Source organism: Chlamydotis macqueenii, chromosome 1 (genome assembly GCF_036417535.1).
Source record: "Chlamydotis macqueenii isolate bChlMac1 chromosome 1, bChlMac1.mat, whole genome shotgun sequence".
In the NCBI taxonomy this organism is placed as follows: domain Eukaryota; kingdom Metazoa; phylum Chordata; class Aves; order Otidiformes; family Otididae; genus Chlamydotis; species Chlamydotis macqueenii.
This window is the reverse complement of record NC_141556.1, coordinates 68,095,572-68,120,470: the sequence shown is the minus strand read 5'-3', so window position 1 is coordinate 68,120,470 and position 24,899 is coordinate 68,095,572. Positions and strand designations below refer to the sequence as shown.

The following is a 24,899-nucleotide window of genomic DNA, read 5'->3' as shown; positions in this document are numbered from 1 at the left end:
ATTCCGTTCTCTGTAGACAGGCCTGAAAGGTTCTCATGTATTCTGAGCAGGATGGATCTGTAGAGAGCTTAAATGGAGACTATTTTTTCATTGTTTTTAGGCCTTACATGACCTGAGCAGGCAACAGCTTATCTTTAAGGAAGAACATGAAGCTGAAAGAAGATTCCATTAGAGGAGAGAGCTCCTAAGAATCCTGAACAAACCATGCAGAAGAGGGTAAACTACTACAATTACATCAGTATGGGATTCAGAGCAGCAGAAAAGGAAAATGTCTACATAGAACAAATTTTCTACATTGCATTACATGTCCTTAGAAATCATGAAAGCAAGGTGGAGAGAAAAGGCAATAAATCAGAAGTTTATCTACCATGTCAATGGCAGCCTGTAAAGAAATAGAAGAAATTGTGTAATAACAAAAAAAATGAAGCCCCTTTCAGGAGCCCATCTACCATTTTAATCTTCTTGCTCCTAGAAACTCTAATTTCAGGCTCCTCTTATACAACTATACATCAGAAAACAGGCTTTTGCAGAGACACACAGTTATCATATTATCTCCAAGTATGTGGTGTTTCTGGTAAGCTTTCCCGGCCACTGGGTAACGTGAAGCCACAGACTTCCAAAGACCTTGGTCAAGTTCCCCAAAGGTCAGTAAGAAACCAGTAAAATTGAGAAAGGGACTGGATACGCAAAATATTAACCTCTGTACTCGCTGCTGGAAAGCTTACTGATGATCAGGATAGGCAAGCTCCAATTGCCACCTGTTACGTGGGAACTAATGCACAAAATTTCCAAGATACAGCAGACTTTTCAGTCCAGGAAGAAGGCTACATCAACTGATGTGGTTGGTATCGGTTCCCTCTTAAAATCAGAGCCCAAACACTCCAATACCTTAGGTCAATCCAGACAGACAAGATAACTGCAGCAGTCTCAGGATGACCAAATGCTTCAGTATGTTTATTCAAAATGTAGTGGCAGCTACCTTTTCCTTCCCATTGTGAACTTCCTCCTCAGTGATGAAGGATCACCTGAACAGAACTTTTATACGGCACAGAAAATTGAAAAAGGCCTCCACAGGCCTCTCAGGAAGACAGTTCTGGAGCTTAATTTTCTGCCTACACCTTTTCAGAGAAGCAGACCAATTTTGGGTCATCATCCAAGCAATAAATGCATCATGAACACTGGTAACATGATGTAACTCACTACAGTGGTACTGTGCAAACACAAAAAGGCAATGAACAAAGTCATCAATATGGAAAAATATGTTTTGCACTTGCAAAAACACTTGGCAGGGCAGAGGATCTACTCCGAAATAGTGACCACGTTTATATGCTACGTGCATATATATGTACCCTGTATACATTGAAAGGTTGCAACGAAGTCCCTCCAGAACCTTCTCTTCTCCAGGCTGAACAACTCAAATTCTCAGTCCTTCCTCACAGGAGAGGTGCTCCAGCCCTCTGATTACTTTTGTGGCCCTCCTCTGAATCTGCTCTAACAGGTCCATGTCGTTTTTGTGCTGGGGATCCCCCATTTTTGAGCTGGATGCAGTACTCCAGGTGTGGTCTCACAAGAGTGAAGTAGAGAGGGAAAACCACCTCCCTCAACCTGCTGACCATGCTTCTTTCGATGCAGCCCAGGATACATTTGTCTTTCTGGGCTGCAAGCATACATTGCTAGCTCATGTTAGATTTTTCATCCACAAGAATTCCCAAATCCTTCTCCACAAGACTGCTCTCAATTAATTTATACCCTAGTCTGTATTGATATTGGGTACTGCCTTGAACCAGATGCAGGACATTGCATTTGCTCTTGTTGAACTTTGTGAGGTTTTTCCCTGAATCAGCTAAAGTTTCAACTATCGAGATGGTCCAAGGTATCAGTTAGTCTTGTTATCTTTCCTTTCTTGTTATTTTTTACCTTTTGATCAGCACAAAAGACTGCACATCAGTCCATAATTAAAAGTGCATGACAAAAAGACTGGACTGACTAGGCTAAGAACCCTACTCCTAAACTAGAGATACAGTACTTTAGGTGCAGCGATACATGGGAAATGTATAGTTTAATGTTGAATTACATGCCTGAAAACAGGCACATTTTGATGTTTCTGATTGAAGGAAAGAAATTATATTTCTTTCAATACACATACAAAACACAGTGGGCTATGGGATAGCTGTTTATATTCATTATTGTGTCTCAAAAATTCCAAGCAGAATACAAAACGACAAAATTTTAGAGAATACAGATAGAAATACCAACATAAACAAGTCATTTTCCATGATCATTGTATAAATCAATCACTAGAGATCTTATTTTCAAAACCACCTCAGCAGGCTAACTTGCATATTTAAAATTATTGGCTTTCTAAACACAGGCCTTTCTCATATAAACAAGAAATTAGCTTTACAAGACAAAATGTACTAGAAATCTGCACTTTTGCCCAAAATGAATTAGGCCAGCAAAACAAAAATCTTGCAATTACAAGTCAATAGTAAGAACACTATAAGGACTGAAAAAAATAATTAACATTTCCCAAAGTGTCATCCACTCTCCCAGAGGATAGTCTCCTACTTTTCTACAGCTCTTGAGTTTTTGAACTATTTTTCATTTCCCTGTGTACATTACTGAAATGATAAAGGGACTGCAAATTTCTGCATTATCTTTTGCTCAGCTGAGCTGATTAGACTGCAGAACAGAGAGAAGGAAAAGAAATAGACATGCAAAGAAAGACAAAGACGAGTTCTGGCTCCATGCAAACTTGTTTGTATCCCAGAAAAATTTCCCAGAACAGATGTTAAGACATGGAAAAAGCACAGGCCAGACTTGGGACTTAAGTATGTAATTTAACTGCCTCAAGTAACATATTACAGGGAGAAAGCATTGAGTCTGACATAACTTGGATTGCCAGCAGGACCAGATGGTTTGCTTAAATCACAAGCTAATAAACCTTTATACAAAATAAGAGGGAAATGAATTATGGTTTCATCATAGCCACATTTTCGTTAAAGCAGTAGGGTGGCTTTAGGTACTCTTAAAGACTATATTCAATATACTTAACTAAATTCTTGGCTATTCTGAATTAAGGGAAAAACTTCAAAATTCTTATAGATACTGGGAAAGCTGTTAGGCACAGCTTTTTGAGAACTAAAAATATCAGAGGAAAATGAGAGAAATAAGTAAGCAGTAACAAGAAGAAATCACCCTATATAACTGCTTCACTTGTTCTGTGTGGTCACTGTTAATGAATATTGCCATAAGATCCTATGCCGACAAGTGAAAAACTTTTTTTTTCCTTTTTTTCTTCACAAGTTGGAATTTCTTAGCTGAAGATCCTATCTAAAAACACTCAGAAATAAACACAGCAGAATATTGTGCAACAATGAAGATTCTTCAATACACCACATTTACCTCCACTGGAAAGAGGATGCGAGATTTACAGCACCCCTTTTGCCAAAGTCAACTGTCTATAACGTTAGAGGACTGTGTCAGACTGCACACGGAGAAGAGGAGCTCTCTTTTGTTCACAATAAAGAGGGAAGTTAGTGTTAAACCTGTGAAAACAGCTGGTGGATTATCAGTTCTCCAAAGAAAAGGAGGATCTTATCATCATCTTAACATACAGCAGTAGTTTTAGGGATGAACTTTGTGTTTCTTTATAACAGTGTGAAACTTTAAGTCTTTGTGCCTTTGATTTTTAGGTTGTTAGAATTTTGTACATTCAGTATCCCTGAAAAAAAAGACAGTGTTTTGGTGACTTAACAGAACTGGTGCCACTGTCCCATGCTTACATTATTAATTCGGAAAAAGGAGAGGAGAAAGATAAAGATAGAGAACAAAATACTATGGTCTGAAAAGCTGCAGGATACTTTAGTTGAATGCAAATTTTCTTATCACTGTGAAAGTGAGACACTTAGACAGCTGACTTATCCTGTTTCTGTAAGTTGGTCTCTCAACAAAAACTTCCATTATAAAAAATTATCTTATAATGAAGTGGAGTTAATGATCTGTATTGCTCCTTACTGTCTCCACTGAAGGCTCTAGGGAATGAAGAGCACTAATATTAGACTGATCAGAAATGTGACATTACCATGTTACTCCTGCAGAACCCACAGAAATAGAAACACAGGAGTTTTTGTCAAGGAGTACGTTACTTGAGTATCAACCAAGAGTGCTTATTGTTCATACTCTGAGAGCACTGAGCTCTTGTACGAAGGAGGAGGAATAAAAATTTACTGATGTTTGGAAAAGGGAAAACTCTTGAGCTGGCAGACTTCAGGACTGAATAAGTCACAGCTGTGTCCTGTTAGGATGTTTGGAGGTAGCTTTGACAGTTCTATCTCCTAAATGAGGGCCATAAGCCATATAAATAAGCAACAGCCTACTGCTGGGACAAGAGCTCTTGAGAAGGAAGCAATAATTGTCTCTGCTCAACACATACAAAATATTTGAATCAGGCCTGGAAAAAAATAAGTAAAAAACTGAATTCTGATTTTTACTGAGGACAGAGAGCTGCTGTCGTCTCTGGTATTGGAAGACTATAACAAGTTACAGTTTTATTTCTGCATTTCCCTCAAGTGGAACCATAATCCAATGAAGTATACATATTATGCTTTTTAACTCTTGCCACCATACCAAAGGAAGCTGTCCTGTTTTATTTTACATGGATGTACAGTCTTAGGAAACTGTCTTGTGTTTATCTTCTCTGGCTAGCGTGAATCTTTCCAGCCCCTTGGGAACAGAACAGCAATCACTACTTCGAGGGATAACAAAAAATTCAAGGGATAACAGACAATTTAAGGGATAACACAATCTTGCGAAAAAACTGGATTTTGATTACCATTTAAAAATCTCTACAGAGGCAGGGAGATGAGAATTTAGCACATTCTGCAGAGTTTTGCGCACACTCATTTAGCATAATTTGTTACATCCAAATAAAAGCTCTAGAACTATGGTTAATTCATGATACTCCACCCACAACTCTAAACATGGACAACTTCAAAATAACTTAACCTTTCTTAGGGTACATCTACTTTGTAATGGCTGCTAAGGTAGCTGTAGCAACTGGGCCAAAGGAAGCCTTTCAGCTCAGATTAATGGTCCAAAGATTTCAGCAGTTTTTTACAAGCTTTCTGTAGATCACGCTGATTTCCATTTTCCTGCATTTTAAACAGTTTCAGGTTAACTAAGATATGTCACCAAGGCAGACAGTTTAGATATAACTGAATAATATTCAAAGTAATTATTTAATGCTGTGCTACATAGCATAGCATAGATTGTCAATTCCTACAGCATTGATTGATTCTCCAAAGAGAAAAATTCTAGGATGATATATTAACTCACTACAAGTACTGAAAAAAATGGTATGCTAATTCCACATACAACTTTAACACTCTTCTCCCAAAAGACACTAAGGATGATTAACGTAAATACATTAAAGCACAGCTGTTACTTGAAAGCACATGCATTGCCACATGAAGGTTGAACATGTGGCTAACTGGAGAAGTACAGTCTCATTGGCAAGCTCACGAAAGTTTCCACCTCTACTAATCTGTTGAAGAAAATCTTTAGCATTGTACTTAAGAGAAAGCAAACAGCAGACCCTAGCCACAATAATTAAAAAGCAATCCCACCATACTAAACAAACCAAACTCAGGCTGAAATTCAGTGAAGAGTTTGAAGGAATCTGATGGCAAACAGCAGTACAGCAAAGTCTGGTAGCTTTTGTGTGAGTGTGAAATGTTTCAAAAAGAAGCATCCTCAATTTAATGAAACTCAAGTCTGTTACTCTTCCGAGTTTTTCTGTAGAAGAGAATTGTCTGGAAAGGAATACATTTTTTTTCTTGCACTTCATGGATTTTGAGGAAAAACTGTTTATGTCAGAAAAAGAGATAATTCTCATCATGAGTTAGGTCACAGCTCCATTTCACAACATGGCCCCAGAAAGACCCAGACCGGGAAAACTGAAGGGATATGTACTGAAGTATGGGGATGAAAGTGAGCAAAGAGAGGGAGGGTGTAAGTATCTTAGGTCAGTACACTTTTGTGAACTACGCCGTCCAATAATGAAGACTCAAAATGCAAGTAATTCTAGTATTGTGCTCCTTAAGCCAAGGACCTGACACTACTTATTATTTAATGACACTGAATCACAGAATCTGAGCTTCTGTTTCACTTTGTTCCACCAAAAGAGCCTTATTCTTTCACAAAGATCGAAACACATTCCTAGCATTGTTCTGGGAATGGTGCTGATTATGACTAAGTTGATATATAAGATAACTTCCTGCCTCCTGCTGCAAAAGAGACGGTAAGATGCACCAGGACAGTGAAAGAAAGTTTGTGAGCAAGACAGGGCCTTTTGTCAAAGACAATCTCCAGCAGTTTTTCCCAGGGAAGTAAAACTACCACTGTATTTTTGAGCAGGGAAAAACTTATACTTTTTTTTTTGTTGGTTTTTTTTTTTTTTTTTTTTTTCATAAGGAATGTAACGATAGCTTCACTAAAGTAAACTCAGATTTGGTTAATTCAAAAAAAGTGCCCGGATCCATGTTTCTTTTTGCCATCTCTAATAGAAAGGATTTTATAATACAAGTGTTGATCTCAGTAGTCCTACCTTCAGCCTTATGGAGAGTACTTAAAAAGAAGTTTCCATACACCTGACCTTTGATCTAGAAGGCTGAACTAGTGGGATGAACCATAGTTGTACAGAACCTCACATCTATAAGGAATTTACAGTAATATTTACATACAAGATTCAGTAGATGCACCAACAAAACCAGGTGACTACCTTAGAAAGAAAGAACTTGAAGAACATTCCAGTCCTTATATCTATGTAAGACTCCCTCATCTGCTTTCTGTATGGCAGGGGTTCTGTTATACAGAACAATAAGGTGAATAAAACTATGTCCAATCCAACGGGTACATTGCTCCCAGCATGAAATGCCTGATTTTATTTTTGTGATAGATAAAGGAAAGAACAGGTCTAAGATCCTGAAATAAATGGAAAGCTTTAGTCAGCTGGAGACATCTTGCCAGGTACAGATCATGTATTAACACAGTTAACCCACTGCCACAGTTATACACAATGCCAGGATATTTTCAAACACAGGATTAAAGAGAGCAAGATTTTAATCTGAAATTGTTATCTGAGAACCTTGAAATACAGAGTAGCTTCATGGACACTGTAATTCAAATCTGAAGCCTGTAAAATAGCAGGAAACCATGCATCATGAGATGATGGAGGGTAGGATTGCACAACACAGGGCTACAAACACAACATTAAATATTGGGGCAGAGGTACACACACATGAGATGCCCTCATACCTTGAACCACTTAAAGCCAAAATGGTTGACCTCATGCACTGATTCATTAAACAGCTTCAGACAGGCAGTGAAGTGGCAGAATGGCAGAAAACAAGATAAACAGAAGAGAGGAAAGAAAAAGCATGCAATTAAAAGCAAATTATAATCATTTTAGACAACATTAACATTTTAAAAATCATAGATATCACTCTTACTTGGTCTAAGAATGATCCTAACCTATTAGTGTTTGTAAAAGTCAAAGGATTTGCCATTAATACTGTATAGAAAACAAAACCTTGCATTTTAAAACTCTAAAGCTATCTAAGGATGTCTTTCACAACTCTACAAAGAATCTCCACAGAACATAATAAAACAAAAAACAGGCATTCTTTCAAAGTAATTGAAGGAACATGAAATGAAAAACATTTGATGAAAAGTCTCCTCCTCACCTTGGTAAAACTGCTACTTGCCATCACTCTGTTACTTGACCGTGTTTAATTGATACCAAACCAAAATTCAATTGGACAAAATGAGGCACAGCAGCTCTCCCAATGCAGACTGGAACAAGACATTCCAGTTGCCTTTCCTTCATGCTATTTTTATGGTCATACCTTAAAAACTATAATTGGTCAGAGCAGGCATTTTAGTCCTTCTGTTGGAGGAAGACACTGCTGTCAATCCATGACAGTATAGACGTTGACTTTTCCTTCCTCTGATCCCGCTTCTTTCAATCCATCCTTCTTTCTCCTCCACACTTCTGCACACACTACTATGTCCAAATTAATTTTTCATGATGCTGTTGCCCACTATATTCCACCAGTCTTTTCCCACAAATCTTATTCCTCTTGGCTCTTCTCCTCTTAATCTCTCCCACTGATCCTTATGTGACCCTCAGGCTACACATTTCTCTGCCTTGCATCATCTCTCAGATTGTACATCCAGTTCCAACTCTCTATCCACCAGCTATTTCCCTTTTTCACTAAGCTCTGACCATCTGACCTCATTGTGTGCCTCTCATCAAGCTTTGCTAGTGAATTCTTTTGAAAAGCCTCCTTACTACCAAACTTGAAATTTGTGCATATTCCCAAAGCGCTATACTCTTTCCACATTCTTGTTTTAGGATGCCTCATGTATAAATAAAACTTCAGTTCTATGACAACAGTTTCCTATTTTCCTAACCCAGACTTCTCTCTTCGCCTCTCCAGAATAAACCTGATGCTAACAGCTCACAGTGGACAGACATCTATGAAAAGTTCATGCTCAAGAGGATAAAAAGGAGTCCTTCTCTCCATCCTGTGATTTAAATCTTCCTTACTACTTTGTTAGTTTTAATCTAGGACAGAACTTCCATGTTTTTGCTAATCTTGACAGTATCTTTGACTCAAACCTCCTTTAAAGGATTATTTTTAAAAACTTTCTTTTATGGAATATCTCAAATAGAAGATTTTTCTGACTGCATCTGTGTAACTGAAGTTCTTTGGTAAGATTTCCTCTTTGTCTGGATCTATGTAAAAATTTTCCTTGTGCAGGTTGTGCCCATTTGTGCAGTAATCTCCTTGTCTGTAGCTTTGATCATGTTAATGCTACCAGCATGCTTCTTTGTTAGTGACTCAAACGTAAGCTACTCATCCTTTGCAAACTGTACTCCACTCACCTTTCACTTTCAATACCAAGATGACATGAGATCACCCTCTAATACAAGCCTACATTATGCGTGCATAAAATTTGTAAATGTTAATCTTTGTGCTTACTTCCCTAACTTCAGATACTCCTAACCCCTACAAAATTAACATACTCTACCTTCTTTGAAACCTTCCCTCAAAAATTCACTAAGCCTTATGCATCTTGATCTGCATTTCGAGCACAGACATCACAAAGGTTAAGTTCTATGGGCTTCTAGATGCTCAAAGAATAAAAAAATGGCCACCTTATCTTGTAACAAAGAAATAAAAATATTATGACACTCTAGGCATCAGATCACATACTATTTTGTTTAATTTTGCATCTCAGGATAGAACCTGCTCCTTTGTGAGATATATATTTTCCTGTCAAGGAGATCTGATCCAAGATGTAGTATTCACTATCTAGTTAACATTTCTAATTAATGCTTTTTTTTTTTTTTAAAGGCTTCAAGAAGTTTGGAAAGAAGATATTCTGGAAAATGACCTCCATAAATTGTCTAGGATCTTAGGGTACAGCAACCAGAATTACCCTCAATACATCTATCAGCAAACAGCTGAGCTAGACTCTAGTCTAAAGAGAAACCGTTGCTTTCTTCCTGAAAACTTGGATTATTACTAAGATATTTATATCTCCTTTTTAGATAAAGTATATGATACAAGAATATACACTGGAAAATACATCTTAAAGCGTGTTAAAGTGCAGTTAGTTAAAACATTTAAAATTTAAATAACAAAGAGAAAGAGATCATGCCATCGCAATGCCACTGACAAAATGTGCTCGTTTGCTAACTATAGTCAAGTAAGGAACAGTAAAAAAACTGAAGAGACTCACAAAAAGCACAGTAAGAACATCAAGTTCAGCTTCTCCTTCAAAAACTCTACCAAATTTCATGGAATTGTATTCACTACTTATGGTATACTTTCTTGATGATTACTTACGTGAGTTAAAATCAGGCACATACATGGTTCTTCAGAGTATTTAGTCAGTAGCACAGAATCAATTCACGCACAGAAGTTTACACTGCTGGTTTCAACACACAAGTGTCTACTTTCTGTGTGTATGCTTGGCTCAAGCCAAGGGATTTCTCTCTTTATCAGTTGTTTCGCAAGTGCAACGAGACTGTTGTCCATAAACACAACTACGTTAATTAAAATCATTGTCTTTAAAAACATTCAATGAACAACACAGCGAACCTAAGTATTCTTACACATAGGAAGATAGCTTTGAAAGGCAAGGCAGATGAGAAGAGTTATTACTTAAAATAATATTTTAAAGCTCAGGATACCTTGTATTTCTTTTTAATTTCAAGAAAATCTTACCTATGAAATACAACTTATCATGAAGGCTTTGCAGATTTTATGAGTTCTGTTACCTAATGTTGGGATAGAGATACAGGATCACCAAATAAAATCAGTTGTGTTTCACAGTAAAGCAGGGAAAACAGGACTTTACTGTCTGTTTTTTTTTTCTGAGGACTATCAGTGACTTTATAAGATTGCAGACCTGTTTCTCAGCATTGATCCTGGCTGACTCCTCTTGTGCTAGCACCATTTCCCGCTCTGCAGTTATCTGAACACTTTCTCTGAGTGCCTCTTCCAATTCTTCAATCCGATCATCCTTTTTACGTAGATTGTCCTGGAAAATGATGGGAGACTAGGTGAAGATGACTTGTTTGGAACTACAGCCTTTTAATCAACCAAGTTTTAAGCCAACTAAAATGTGCTTCTCCCTCCCAAGGTGCAACTGCAGGTAAGTTATCTTCACACAAAGCAAAGAAAGATGAAGTGATGCAAGAGTAGGAGGAAGATCATAGTAAGGAGGAGAAAGCTAGCAAAGCAGGATCTCAAAGCAAGAATGCTTGCCCTCTGTCTTGGACACATCACAGTCTTGTCAGGTTATACAGCGTACGTAAGCAAGGGTTGTTGGTAAATCAAGATTAGTAAGCAGTTCCAAAGAAGCATAGAAGCCAGAATTGGCAGGAAGGTAGCAGGCATTCAGCATTGCCCATTTGCTCACACATTCACCAGCAGGCGTGGTAAGAAAGGAAACATAGAGCTGCAGTTTGGAATTTGCCATTTTCAGGTTAAGAGGGAGAGAAGCAAACATAAACTGAGTAGAGTTTTCCATTATTCAGACTAAGTCTTTCAGGAAGTTTTTAATAAAAATATCTCAAAGAATTATGAAGGCTTCATCTGGGCTGTCTGAATCTCAGACATTCAAGTACCAAGACTCTCTTAAAATTTATCCTTCGATTAAGAGCATCTTCACAGTAGCAAGTTCAGACGTCCTACATACACACAAAGACCATTGAAGAAAACTGTATTGTTCTTCAGAAAATATACTGGTTTATTGGTTTACACAAACAATATAACTTAGAAAAATGATACACAAAATTAGTGGTATTGTTATTTGTAAAGGAGACCCTCTTTAGCCTAACATTGCTAGGAAAATAAATGTATTTTTCCTGCTTCTGTTGTAGTAACTTGGACAAAAGACTGCAAAGCAGGCTGTCCTGAGAGGTACACATTAATATCTTGGACCATGGCTGCTTAACAAATCCACCAGAAACGAGTAGCTTGATGGAAGATTTCTGCACTTCTTGTCTTGCAGATTGATTTAGATTATAGAGTGCAGATGAGATATTAATGCACATTTAAGTTACCACATGGGATTTTTAAACTTCTCAGCAGCAGTGGAAGAATAAAAAAATGTTTCCCTTTGTTTTCTGCGTTTTGCTTTTTGCCAGATTTACTCCTTGATCTTATGTTCTTTTGTACTCAGGACTGAAACTTTCCACTGTTTCTCTGAAAGTGTTTCACACCATATAAAGAATAAGGAAAAAGATGACTGACTTGGAAAAAATTTGACCTTGTAACCTTCACAATGCAAAAATTAGTCATTGGAGTTTAAAGAATGAACCTGACTTATTCGTTAATTCCTGCTTTCTGGGACTTGGGATACATCACCAAGGTTACTTGTCATATGAACATCATTCCTGGCAATCTCAAAACTGTCACTTTCAATGAGAGCATTCCAGTGGAGATGCAAAGCTTTGTATCAGATCAGTGCAAGGTCTCTGGCACCACTGCCCTTGTGTAGAGAAATGCTAGTGGTTGAGTACTAGTAACAGGCAATAGTATTTGTTAGACTCTGTAGGCAGAGGAGCTTTCTGCTGAAGGTTACTTTCCAGAGTGGATTCACAGAGCAAGCAATTACTGGTTTCTGAAGAAATTCAAAGATCTTAATTTCAATAATAAGAGTTGCAGAATATGTTTTCATGCTTTTTGAATCTTTCTGAAACACTGATAATATCTTCCAAAACTACTTTATGGATAAGATTAGCCTAATTGAAGACTCATCAAAAAGATGAACAATAAGTTTACAAAAAAACTCAGTACAGAATATTAACTGTGCCAGACATGAAAAATATTTACTTGCCTATCTGTTTTACACAATAAATATTGCCTGTACTTCTTTATATATTATATATATATTATAGTCAAGGAACTGTGGAAGTGTAAGTCTCAATTTCAAACAACAGAAGTAGGAATGGTTCATTTGAACAGCTACATGTAAAATGGAAACTGCTTTAAAATAAGAATGCAGAATAAAACATTCTAACACATAAGGTATGTCCACTCTTCATCCTAGGCAAACATTTAAGAGGTGAATTCAACACTGCATTAACCCTGACACGATACAGTGCTCTATTCAGACAGGCGAACTCTTGAGGAACAGGAGGAAGAGCAACTGGTGGTACCAAAACTGACCGAGACAGGGCCAAGTTACCTGCACTTGAAAAATCTATATTCCTATATAATTGCTTTTCGTAAAATAATATGCAAACTTTTACATATACACTAGAGGGTTGCAAGTCAAAAAATTTCAGTGTTGACTTAAAACCAACTCCCTAGAAATGATGACCTTTTAACTTTAATGTAATACTGATAACCCATCCAGTAAAGTCAGATCAGTTACAAGTTTTCACTTTCTGTCTCAGACAAACTTAGTTAAAAGATGTGCAAGTTACGTCTTGCAACAGCGTCACAATGTGTGCAACCACCTCACAAAATCACACAGATGCCTAGCAGGAGTGGCACATGATTGCTTAGCCAGGCAGCACCTCCACTGGTGCAGAACACTCTCAAGACACTTTCAAACAATTATTTTGTTTCTATCTCTTTGATTAATGACTAATTGATTAGCATTTGCAATATTTTTTTTTTTTTAGATACAAGCTGCTGCATTTGCCTTTTAACGTACCAGCATGTTTTTCCAGCTTCCTCCAAACCCTGAAACATGATAGGCCCATGCTGACCTTCAACCTGTGCTGCTGTTTTTCCTCTTTTTAGTTACATGAAGTATTCTATGTTTATTGTGATAGGCATTAAACTCTGGAGAAAACCTGTTGATTATAACTACAGTTATAACTTTTTTTCCTGCAGTGACTGATCTGTGAAGCAGACGACTAGAGTACAACTGGAGTTGCTTCATACACACACTAGACCGTGACACTGAGGGCAAATTCATCTTTCTGTATTTTGATAAAATTGCAGAATGATAAACACTGCCTGTCTCCTTTCATGAAGCTTATACAGATGACTATTCAGAAAGAAAAAAAAAAATTACTTACCTGTACAGGAACTGGATTCTTCAAGATGTATTACCTACTCAAATAACTCCGTGACCCTCCCTCCCTGTCCTCCCGAGTCCAATGTGCACGAGAATCCACGGCAGAGATGGAATTAAATTGGGATAGAGGAGATAGCTCTGCCTTTATGCTCACTGGTGGCAGCACAATGAAAATGAAAAAAACATTCAACACAGCAGGAGTGCCAAGAGTTCAGGCAAAATAAAAATGTTTGCTACCCATACTACGATCTTGTAACTGATTCGTATGCAAAACTCATTCCAATACACGTCCGTCTGAAAGCCTGAAAGGAAAAGGATGTGTGACTGATGCACATTTCTGGGCTTTTTCTTTCACTTCAGGAAGGAAGTGGTAGGATGTCCAAGTGATGCATGTTAAAAGGATGTATCAATTTAATCTATCCTGCATTCATGTGATGTGTAATCTGCCATGAAGTTTTATGAAAGGGTATGAAACAGGATGTATGTTTTCACCGAGGCATTTAGGTTCAACTAAATCTGAGGTATGAATTACAAAGGTCTTTATGGCCTAGTTTCACTCCTTGAATTGGAATGAAGGTGGGTTTCTCCAGTTAACTCTCGGGAAAGATTAGTTAATAGTTTGAGAAGGGAATTAAATGCTTCTTTTAACTTAAAAATCTTTCTAGGAGTAGCCAATCACGTAGGTAGGGAAAGATAATTTTCACATAACCCTGTAATTAGTGCAACAGCACATGTTACCTGTGTGCTTTCATAAACCAGAAGGGAAGAACACAGTACTGGAAGTGTTTCAAATCAGGAATCAATTATTTCTTAAACACTGAAATCATTACCTCATTACAAGCACTTATTCCTCTGAACTATTGCTCGTTCTTATCATGCATTTCCTCAAGAAACCATAACCTAGATAAAGAACCTAATGATGATGATCTCAGTCCATTCTAGACTGAATAAAACTCTCCCTAAAAAGAAAAATCCTCCTTTGTGAACTGGTCTTCCACTAGGTAAGTGGAATCTGGGAACTCAGGACTGTCAGCTGCCTCAAGTACTACTTAAAGCTTCCTCTTGGATACACACTGTCATTTAGTTATTAATACAACAAATTATTCACCAACATTTGGAGGCAGCCTATCTACAAATATTAGGAATTTTTCACAGTATAAGAAATACGAAGGCATGATTAACTGCAACTCTAACATGCACGCTGGTTGATTAATATGAAAAATGGAAATCTTACAAAGTTTCTTCCATAAAGTTCCCTTGCTTCCCATCTTCGGCTATAACCAGTACCAAATGTGAAGAGGAAAAATTGGTTGTACTGTAGTTGGCCCATAACTGAGGACTTCTGGTTTGCCATCTCAGGAGTCTACCAAAAGACTCACTAAATTATGGAAGGTGGGTTTCTGCAGTTTTCTTGACTACTGCATTGCTGAACCCAGAAGGAAAGATGCTATGCCAAAATTGGAAGGTTACTATTCAGAAGAGGACAACTGATGAAAATTAATTGATTTGTTAATTCATCTCTGGTTTTCTTTGAAAAACACTTGTAAAAACCTGCAGACTTTTTAAAGAAGGTCCTGAAGTTTTAAGGGAGTATACAGTGTGGTGGTATCAAAAGGTAGTATTACAGTTTCATTTGATTTCAGAAGCAATCAATCATAGGGCCTTAAAGCTTAGCTGAGCATGGTGGATCTCCTCCATGGGTTCCACATGCTGATCAACCATTTGAAGAAACCTCTGAACAAGAAAAGCATGCAAAGTTGTCACTCATAAATGGAGAAATGCTCTTACACTGATGAGACAATACTTTGACTTAATGGCTTTTCAAGGGTGGTAGTTAGTGTAGAATCTGGCTCAAAAAGAGTGCACAGGGGATCCCTGTGCAACTCATCAAAAGCAAATTATGTCTGTGGTGAATTGTTTCTCTTTGTGTTCACTATCATTTGCTGAAGAAGATGGTAATTAAAAAAAAGCATGCTGTCCTGAAGAGTGGAATAAAAGAAGACTTAAAAAAATTCTGAAGAAGGAAATATCTTCAAGGTAGTGTATAGCCTGGTACCAAGATGTAGCATGAACCACAAATAAACAGAGATCCAATCCTAAAGATTCTGAAAATAAAAACAGAGAGGCAAAATATCACGTAAACAGCTGCTAATACATACAATGCTGGGATGAACAAATAGTGGTGTTTTTAGAATAACTACAAATGTCAATGATAGTATCATCTATGTTGCATACAGCTATCTTGATGCCCTCAATTGGTAAAAACCTGAAGTATTGGGGGTTACCTGTGATGGGGAAACCTTTGTCTGTCTAGGTAGAAGCTGAGTACGTACAAGTATTACGTTTATATGAAGTCCCTGTTTCTCACAGAGTGAGCCGAAGAGAGCTTTTTCATATGTGCAGCAGCAGCATATGTAATGATCATGAGTTCTTGAAGGAAAGGAACAGTTTGAGAGCTGAAGAGACAGAAACTGTCAAGCAGGAGCTTCCTCATCTTTGGAGAGATCAGAACTGAGATGCATGATGACTGTCTCGATAGGACAACACGTGTCAACATCTGGAAAACAGTATCTGCCAAATAAGACATATGGATGGGAATTCAAGCCTGACAAGTTGCATAAATGCAGAAAAATGACTACAGGAGACAAAACAAGTAAAACTGTAGTAGAAGAATTTCATTCCACTAGGGGTTGAGAGGGAAATGCCAACAAAGTCCTCGTGGCTACCTACCTCATTAAGAAGAAAGAAAAAAACCCACCTAGATAGTAAAACATGTCTGTAAAATAACGAGGCATTTATGATGGGAAACCTGTTGGTATCAATAGTACTTATATAGAAGCTAACTGAAGTGGTAAGCATCTGTGAATAAAATGCTCTTCTCCGCATGCTAAGAAAATAAATATAGAACTAATTCATCCATCAGAAGTTACGTGAACTCATTTCTATTCTTAAACACAAAGAAACAGCAAAAAAAAAATATAAATGAAATTACAATGATATACAATCGCATTAGCACTGAATGATAGTTATCACTAAAATAAATAATTTTGAGATATATGAAGAGGGAAATAAAGTTCCTTATGTGACACATGTATAATCCTAAGGGCAAAACATACATACATTTGACCCTAAAACATATTTACATGGAAAAAACCCCACCCAAACCCATGAAAATTAGAAAATAAATATATCAACTCTAAAGACAGAACATAACAGATAATACCCAGATATGTATATATCACTATTAATGAATATAATTTAAGTGAAACAGAAGAGAAAGGGGAGAAAAAAAAAATCTTGGTGAAAACTTAGTGAAGAGAAATGCTGAATTTTTCACATTATCTATTACTTGAGCACACATAAAGTCCTTAACAAAACTTGTGCATATTGCTACTATTGCCTGAAAATTGCTACAAATGTATTGCATACATTCATATTCATTGTACTAATTGTATAATATTCCTGCAACATTATACAGTATGTCTACAAAAATGTGTCAACAACTCCAGTCTTTTTTTTTTCTTTTTTTTTTCCTTACGAAGATATTTTATGCATTACCACTCAGGTGTGTTACTTTCAAAAAGTGTTTACAAAATATATGGCAGTTTTGTTCAACATCAGGAGCAATCTGAAATACAGAGAGCTTGTGGCAACAATAAGAAAGGCTCCTAATCAATACTAGTTGAATTAGGTCCCTTATAAAGCTCTGTAATTCCAATATCCTTCTCTGCTACCAAGAGGAATTCCATTGCAATCGAGATATTTATACATTTCTTGAAGAAGAACGGACAGGAAGGAGAAGAAAAGGACAAACGGTTACAGACAATATTACACAGGCCTAAAATGGAAAGGCAGAACTGATTACTCCTATGAGAAACTGGCAACGTCTCTTCCGGATGGCTGCCATGCTTTTGACACCTCTTTCCTGTAACTCTAAGCCTGGCGCTCCCAGCACAGCAATCAGTTAGGTATGCTGGTTTTGTGCAGGCACTTGTCATTAGCAACAACCTCGACAGACTGAAGTACCTTGCCAATACTAACAACCAGGTTTACCATTTAGGAGCTCGTGCAGGGTGCCAACAGCTTTAAGATTTTGCTTCAGCTGTTGCACATTACCACATTTGTATTTTTTAAAACCTATAGGGACCATGCTTCTATATAACCACAGTGGGCCACTGCATGGACTACTGAAATGAGACCCAAGGCTGACAATACAGTTGCGAAACTGTTCTGAAGTGACCAAAAGCAACAGATATCTGTAACTGGTTTGAAAGGCTGTGGGTTTTTTTTGTTTGTAGGGTTTTGTGTGTGTGTGTGTGGGTTTGTGTATTTTGGTTTTGTTTTCTTGTTTGGTTTCTGTTTGGTTTTTTTTTTTTGAGAGGCTAACTGGGGAAATGCTACTGTAAAAAGATTTCTTCACACATAAATTAATACTATGACTGAAGACTCCTAAATTTATACGGGATTACAGCAAAAGCCAGCAGCAGTTTTAACTAACTGCACTATTAATATAAAGCTTGCGCCCATACGTTACTCCCTTGATACAGCCCTATTCCTCTGAACTCTCCTTGCCCAGGCCAGTCCTGTCATCATCATCGTACTAATATATCACAGTAGTTGTAAGACCTACCTTTCTTTGCTCATTTTTAATCATTCTGCAAGAGCAGCAGAAGCAGCATGCATGGACAGCCAGCTATATTCCTTCTTTTTCACAGCTGAACATATGACAAAAATTGCTAGTGATACACCAGCACTGAGGAAATGTTTACTCAGCAGCTGATGTTGAATCTCGCTCACTCTCTCAATTTCAAAGGGAATTCCTACAATTACCTCCAGTCTCATACATTCAATCTAGTCTCTAATGTCCCCTTCTTGACTTTGAAACTAAAGATCACCAAAACAATTTCACATGTCAGAACTGATCAATGGGTTGTACACCAACTGGGAACAGCCCAATCCACCCACAACCTTCCTGGAAGCCAGATGCATCAAGTGAAGTTGATTTCAAGGAAAATATCTGTCTCGGTACAACCTGGATGCAGCTACTAACCAAACTTACACATATTAATTTAGGGAAATGTTTTGCTTAAAATATTAAAACCTGGTTTCTGTTCTTCCAGCTTTATCACTGTATCTGAAAATGTAAGGACACATTTGAAGACAGGAAAAAACCATACTTTTGATTTGGATACAATAACAGAAACTTTAAAAAAAGTCAGCAAGAAAGGGTCAGGAAGAACGGAATGACTTAGGTGTGTGGCAGCAGTCAATTCATATGCACGTATGGAACATGAAATTAATTAGATATGACTGATAACAACACTGAGAGGAAACAGGTAATAATATTGAAAGGAAAAAGGTAGAAATTGGAATGTTAGACACTAATACAATCAGGAAATCACGAGTTTAAAAATACTGAAATGGAATACTTGAAAAGAAAAGCTTCTTGTTGGTATATTTTCACTGTTGCATTGATAACATAATTTGAACAGGCAACATAGCATCACAGCACTCAGAAAAATTACCATTTAAATTCACTGGCATAAAAACCAAAAGGATGAGAATGTTGAAACTCTTCACATTCTGAGAGATTCTTGCTTCTTTGTATGAAATTCCAACTGTTTATATAAAAGCCTAAACTAGTTCAGAGGAAAGAGAAAAATAGTTATTGTTTTTCTTTAGCCCTAAATATTCCAAAATGATCATCTATTGTTCTCAGCATGCAAAGCTGTAAAAAACACTCCCTAGCTCTTGTCTTCACTCATTTTTTTTCCATCTTCAAGTCTTTAAATTTATTTAGTATCTGTTTGAACAGAAGCTTGTCCTTATGTTTACTACTTTCTTCCTTTTCTACTTTTGCCGTATCCTTTCTGTGGTTGCAGAACCCACATGATTGCACATTATGCATGAGATGAATGCACTACTGATGTACATAGTGGAATAGTGCTATTTTCTGTTTTCTCCTTTAATATTTCTCAACATTATTATTTTTTAATAGTTCTGCTAACCAATGGTATTTTCATTAAAATACTTATTCTAATTACAAGATTGTTGTCATATAGTAATATAGGTAGATCAGAACCTGTCATTCTATACATATACTTAAAATTGTTTCTCCTGACATATATTAATATGTACTCATACTGAATTTCATCTGCTATTTTATTCACGAGCTGGAATTGTGAGATACTTGTTGAGCTTTATATACGTTTCAATTATATATCCAGAATAAATCATAACCATAATTCAGAAATTTAGAGAAATTTAGTCTTGTTTGCAGAAAATACTACATTTGCCGTATTTAACCTGACACTTTACCTCAGCATAGAGCAGTAATTGTTCCATAGCACTGGGACATAAAGACATAGGCACTTACAATGCAAAAATTGTTTACAGTTTAAGAATACTCAATGGCTTTTCAAAAAGAGGAAGAGAAAAGCACATGGGTGGTGACTGGCGTGGAGAAGAAAGCTGTGCACTAGAAGGGCATGGATAACTATTGGTGGGACACAGAATTCCTCTAGCTTTTATTCCCTTCCTTTTCATGCCCTGCTTTGGAAAACCATCTGACCTCAACAATATCAAGACACATGTAGAATTCAAGCATCAGCAACAAAACCAACACAATGTCCTAAACTGAATTTGTTGATGAATTTTAACTAACTATAGACATTTCCTAGAATGTTAAGGAGATCATTCTCCTTTAATCCTCAGAAAAAGACTAAGTGATACCAATATAATTAGTTTTTCCCACCACCTGCATTCAGATCGGAGTCTATACCAAACAAAACTCAACAGCTGAAAGAATTAGTGCTGTCTTCTACAACCTTCTGTCAGTTATGGACACATGATTTGCAGCCTAAGCATCAATCCCAGCTAATATTTGCATGTCACAGTAAGAGTAGTTGTTTTGATATGCCCTAAAAGTGGGTAAATTTCAGCCAAAGAGTAAAATTTAATAAGAAAAGTGCTAATTAAGGGCTGAATAGGCTTGTTTCCTATGGGGAGGAAAAAAAAAAAAGGAGAAAAAAAGTAGTTTAAGGGTGATGGCAATTTGGGCAGCTTGTTAAGCAAGATTAAGGAATAACACTAAATTAGAATGAAGTGGATTAGGCTTATTATTACTTGAAATCAACTAAAGGAAATTTTTAAAGGAAATCCTGAAGCATTTGTTGCTACAGGCACAGAACTAAAAAAATTCCATGTGTATTAATTTTTTTTTTTAAATAAATTCTTAGCTCTGTCTGTTTTTAGGTCTCCACCATCACCCCATCTCCCTCCTTTTCTATTGAGCAAAATGAGAGTAAGGCAGAATAGCAATTTTACTAAACAATGAGACTATGAAATGAGCTGCAGCAACTGGGCATTTTTATTCTTGGGGAGAGATGAGTTAGGAACTATTTTCAACACAGCAATTTAAAAAAAAAAAACTTGAGTGAGGGAAAAAAAAACAGAAGGAAAAATGCAAATTTATTGCCATTTCTCAGGCTCATGAAATAAGACACCAAAATGAAAAGAGAGCTATTCTTCCCCTTGAATGTACTCCTATTGTTTTGCTTAAATCTGGCCCTCAATGTTTTCTGCTCTCAGGAGAGACCTCCTCACAGGAACCATACCATGTTGTCAACAGTTACATTAATCTCTCTGACAGTTTTTAGGAAAGGAGTTTGAACTCAGATACTAATCTCAGGGGGAAAAAAAAAACCACCCTTGCAAAAAACATCTAGTGGTTAAGTTTGTTGGCATACATTCAGCAGTTCGGTCTTCACCGTACTTAGTTTCTGGCATACCATAAAGGGTACCAACCCTGCTCCTTGCCAAACAGGCAAGAGAGTACAACTAGCAGGTTTCATCTTCCACCGACACCTAATGTTTCTGCAGTAAAGACTGGGTGAAAGTGTGTCTGGAGAATAATATTCCTGATGGATCACAGAGAAATGTTTGGATGTAGGGAGTCCTCTTTCCTCTATTAAAATCTCTCAAGCCATATAATAGCTTTCTCTCACTACAAATCTCAATTTGCAGTTAAGGAAACACTGGGATAATTGGGAGATTGCCTAATGTTGGTTGTAAATAGTGACTTTCATGAAATTTTTCCAGCTGTCTGTTCAAAACTGCAGAGCATTTTTACATTATATAACAAGACAGAGTTGAATGGTTCATCTCTTTTAAAGATGTGAAGGCAGTGAATGCCTCTAACCTGAAAATAATAAGTGTACGGTAAACTAAACCATCAAGTGAAAACAGAGCAGATGGCTAAGTGTCTATCCTGGGATATGCTTATCCATTCCAAATGTCAAATCTCTTCAAGCATAGTTTCTGTAAATGTTATAGTAGCAAGTATTTTGTAAGGAGTGCTCTCTTCTGGTCAAACACAGAAGGTAATTCCTTAACATTGTATTTAATGTCATAAGCACTGACTATGTAGAATGACAGATTCTGTCTCTATAAAAACTGCAATATAAAATCAAAGAACAAGGTAATATATTTATTCTGATATTAGAAACAGATCCAGGTAAATATTCTTAAGGCTTAATGTGTATGAAAGCTTATCTTGAAGAGCTTCCTTTAAGTAAATGGAGAATTTACCGTCTTGCAAAGTCCATCAGATCCACATGTGAAAGGATAAGAGATGAAAGGGACTAATATTCCTAAGAACAGGGACTCATCTGAGTAGATGCTGCAGGTTTGACTTAATTTCTTCTTGTTTGTGAAGATATTTTTACTACATTGTCGTGTTTACTTTCCGGCAATCTGTTAGCAAGTCTTCCTCAAAATAAAGTTGTACTTTGTGACTCCAACAGAGGAAAAGGAAGAAACCTTCCTTTTTAGCTAGAAGCTAATTTTTATGTGCCACTACTGCCCTGCTGAGATGGAAATCCAACTGCACAATTTTTCATTTCATATTGCTATTTCACATTATGCACTGATTTTTGGTACTGTGCAGTATTCTCCCACTGTTCAATTAACTAGCATTTCTTTCCAGTTCTGTTTCTGTGATGTTAAATGATAAAAATGATTACAGTATTAACACTGTGAAAATTCCTAAGTCTTTTTCCCATTAGAGATCATTACAAATGAAGAATATCTGAGTATTATCCATAAATACTATATTACTTCACAGAGGTATAACAAAATATGAAGTGGGGCTGCCTATTCATAATCTGTACATTATCTACGTCATATAAGCAGCTGTATCCAGGAATGCTTAATTATGAACTTTTCATTCCTGAAAAAAAGGCTAAAATTCAAATCAAACACACACCACCTCAAAGAAACTTTCTCTCACTATGAGTTACAAAAAGCCTAGCTAAAAAAAAAAAAAAAATCATCATTTTTGGAATGTCTCCCAGTCATCCAGGAAAGTTAGGAAAAGCTCTCTTGACAGGAAGAGTTATGACATGATAAGAACAAGAGCTAGTTTTTCTCGAAGCATTTGCTAGGGTTAAATATTTGCCTGTGTCTACAGTAACTGTGCACACTATGCTGAAATCACAACCCTCCCAGTAAGTATAGAATGTAATTTTTTTGGAACATGTTATTTTCTGTAACATGTTGTAAAAGCTGATGGAAATTAAAATTACTGCTGGAATGTTACATCACTAACAAATCATGATGCATATTAAAGTCTCTACTGCATATGTATATCCTGTTTTCTAATGCATAGCCAGCTGCCACAGAATCTCTCAGAGAAAGGGTAGAAGGGTCAGTTGATCCTAAAACTATCTACTGACTACCACTGTGTCAGTGAAAAGGAGAAATAATTTGCATAGATTTATTCCATGTAGGTTTTCAAGAGGTATGGTTGTTCTTTAAAACCTGCATTTGTTCACATCTGCTACAGTTTCATTAAAAAAAAGTTCCGTGTAATACTGAGAGACAGAGAGTATAAATCTGATTCACATAATCTGTGAGCTTAGAATCACATTTTTGCTTAATTATCAAGAACATGTAATAATGTTAAGTTTTATCCTTTCTGGTGAGCCAAGAATGATCTGGTGACTGACAAGAAAAAGCTACTCCTTCAAAAAATGCCAACAAGTTTCCTAAAAACTGAATTGCAAAGTGAATTCATATCCTTTCTGTCCTAGAGGACAGAAGGAGAATGAGCTACAACTGAACATACCATTCAGTGAAATTATAGCCACCTGCACAGGTGACAATGGCACCCAGTCAGGCCCAAGGAACCATAACATCTACAAGGCTGGGCAGCAAAGAGAATTATCCAGGGACAGGGAGGCCAAATCTTCCTCCTGATGTAACTACAGTCTAAAAAGTACTGGAAGAGGAAAGGAGAGGGAAAGACCACTTTGATCCGAATAATTCTTAAAAGATGGATCTAAGCTCAATGAGAAAATACAGGTCGGAAACATCAGACTGTTCTCTGGAATAAATCCTGCAGATGGAAGATGGCATTAAAGAATAGATTTCTACCAGGCTGAAATGGAGTAGCTGACAGTTTCATGGGCCTTAACATGTTGCACTGTGCTATCCAAGGGATAAAGAAAGTACACTCCAGTCAGCTGGCAGGCAAAGCTAGAATCTGATATGGCAGTGGTCTATATGGAAGAGAAATTAGCCAGGAACTCAGCACTTGAAATTCACTTATCCCAGGAAAACATGTAACACCATTTAACTAGCAAAACCAATTTGCTTCAAAGCTGATGATGCCTAGAAAGTTATGGAGGAAATCCTGAGTTTGAAGTTTGGAAAGCTTTTCTTTAAATCCAACTGTTTCTTCACAAGCTTTGTACACACTGTCCAAAAGCGAGTTTCTAGATTAATTAGGGAAGCATCAATCTCTCTTTACTACCAGCTGAAAGACGACAAACCATCATTTTCATCATGGCGTGGTATTACTATCAACAGATCAGATGAAAAAACTTCAGCCATCCTATCCTCAAGTTCCAATCGTAGTATGTCAAGAGGAAATTCTTCAGTAATTGGGTTTTCAGATTTCTGAATGTGGATATTGACTGTTTGTACACGCTATGCTGCCTCATAACAAACAGTTCCTGATATTTAATGAATTTAGAAGGTTCATTTGATGAGAAGGTATTTGGCTACCTATCCATTTCATCAAGCTTTGCTAGGATCTCAGTAAAAGCATTACTGAATAAAAAATTGCATATTTGTTTAGACTGAAAATTCAGTTATTTCCACTAGAAGGATATTTTTCATTAACATGATAAAAGAACTATATAATCACAAGGAAAAAACAACATATACTTGCGTAAATAATTCATGGATCAGGAATGATATAGTAAATTATCTAAACTTGGGTGTGT

The 24,899-nt window shown here is 36.8% G+C and overlaps 1 protein-coding gene across 4 annotated transcripts in view; it reads right to left on the bottom strand.

Annotated features, from left to right (window-relative positions):
• The window catches only part of ERC1 (ELKS/RAB6-interacting/CAST family member 1), a 294,214-nt gene that overhangs the window by 103,266 nt on the left and 166,049 nt on the right, over positions 1–24,899 (bottom strand). For all 4 annotated transcript variants that reach the window (XM_086755609.1, XM_086755591.1, XM_086755602.1 and 1 more), the window contains one exon: positions 10,483–10,614. In XM_086755609.1, coding sequence (XP_086611735.1) covers positions 10,483–10,614 — 132 coding nt within the window. The remainder of the gene's footprint in view (positions 1–10,482; positions 10,615–24,899) is intronic.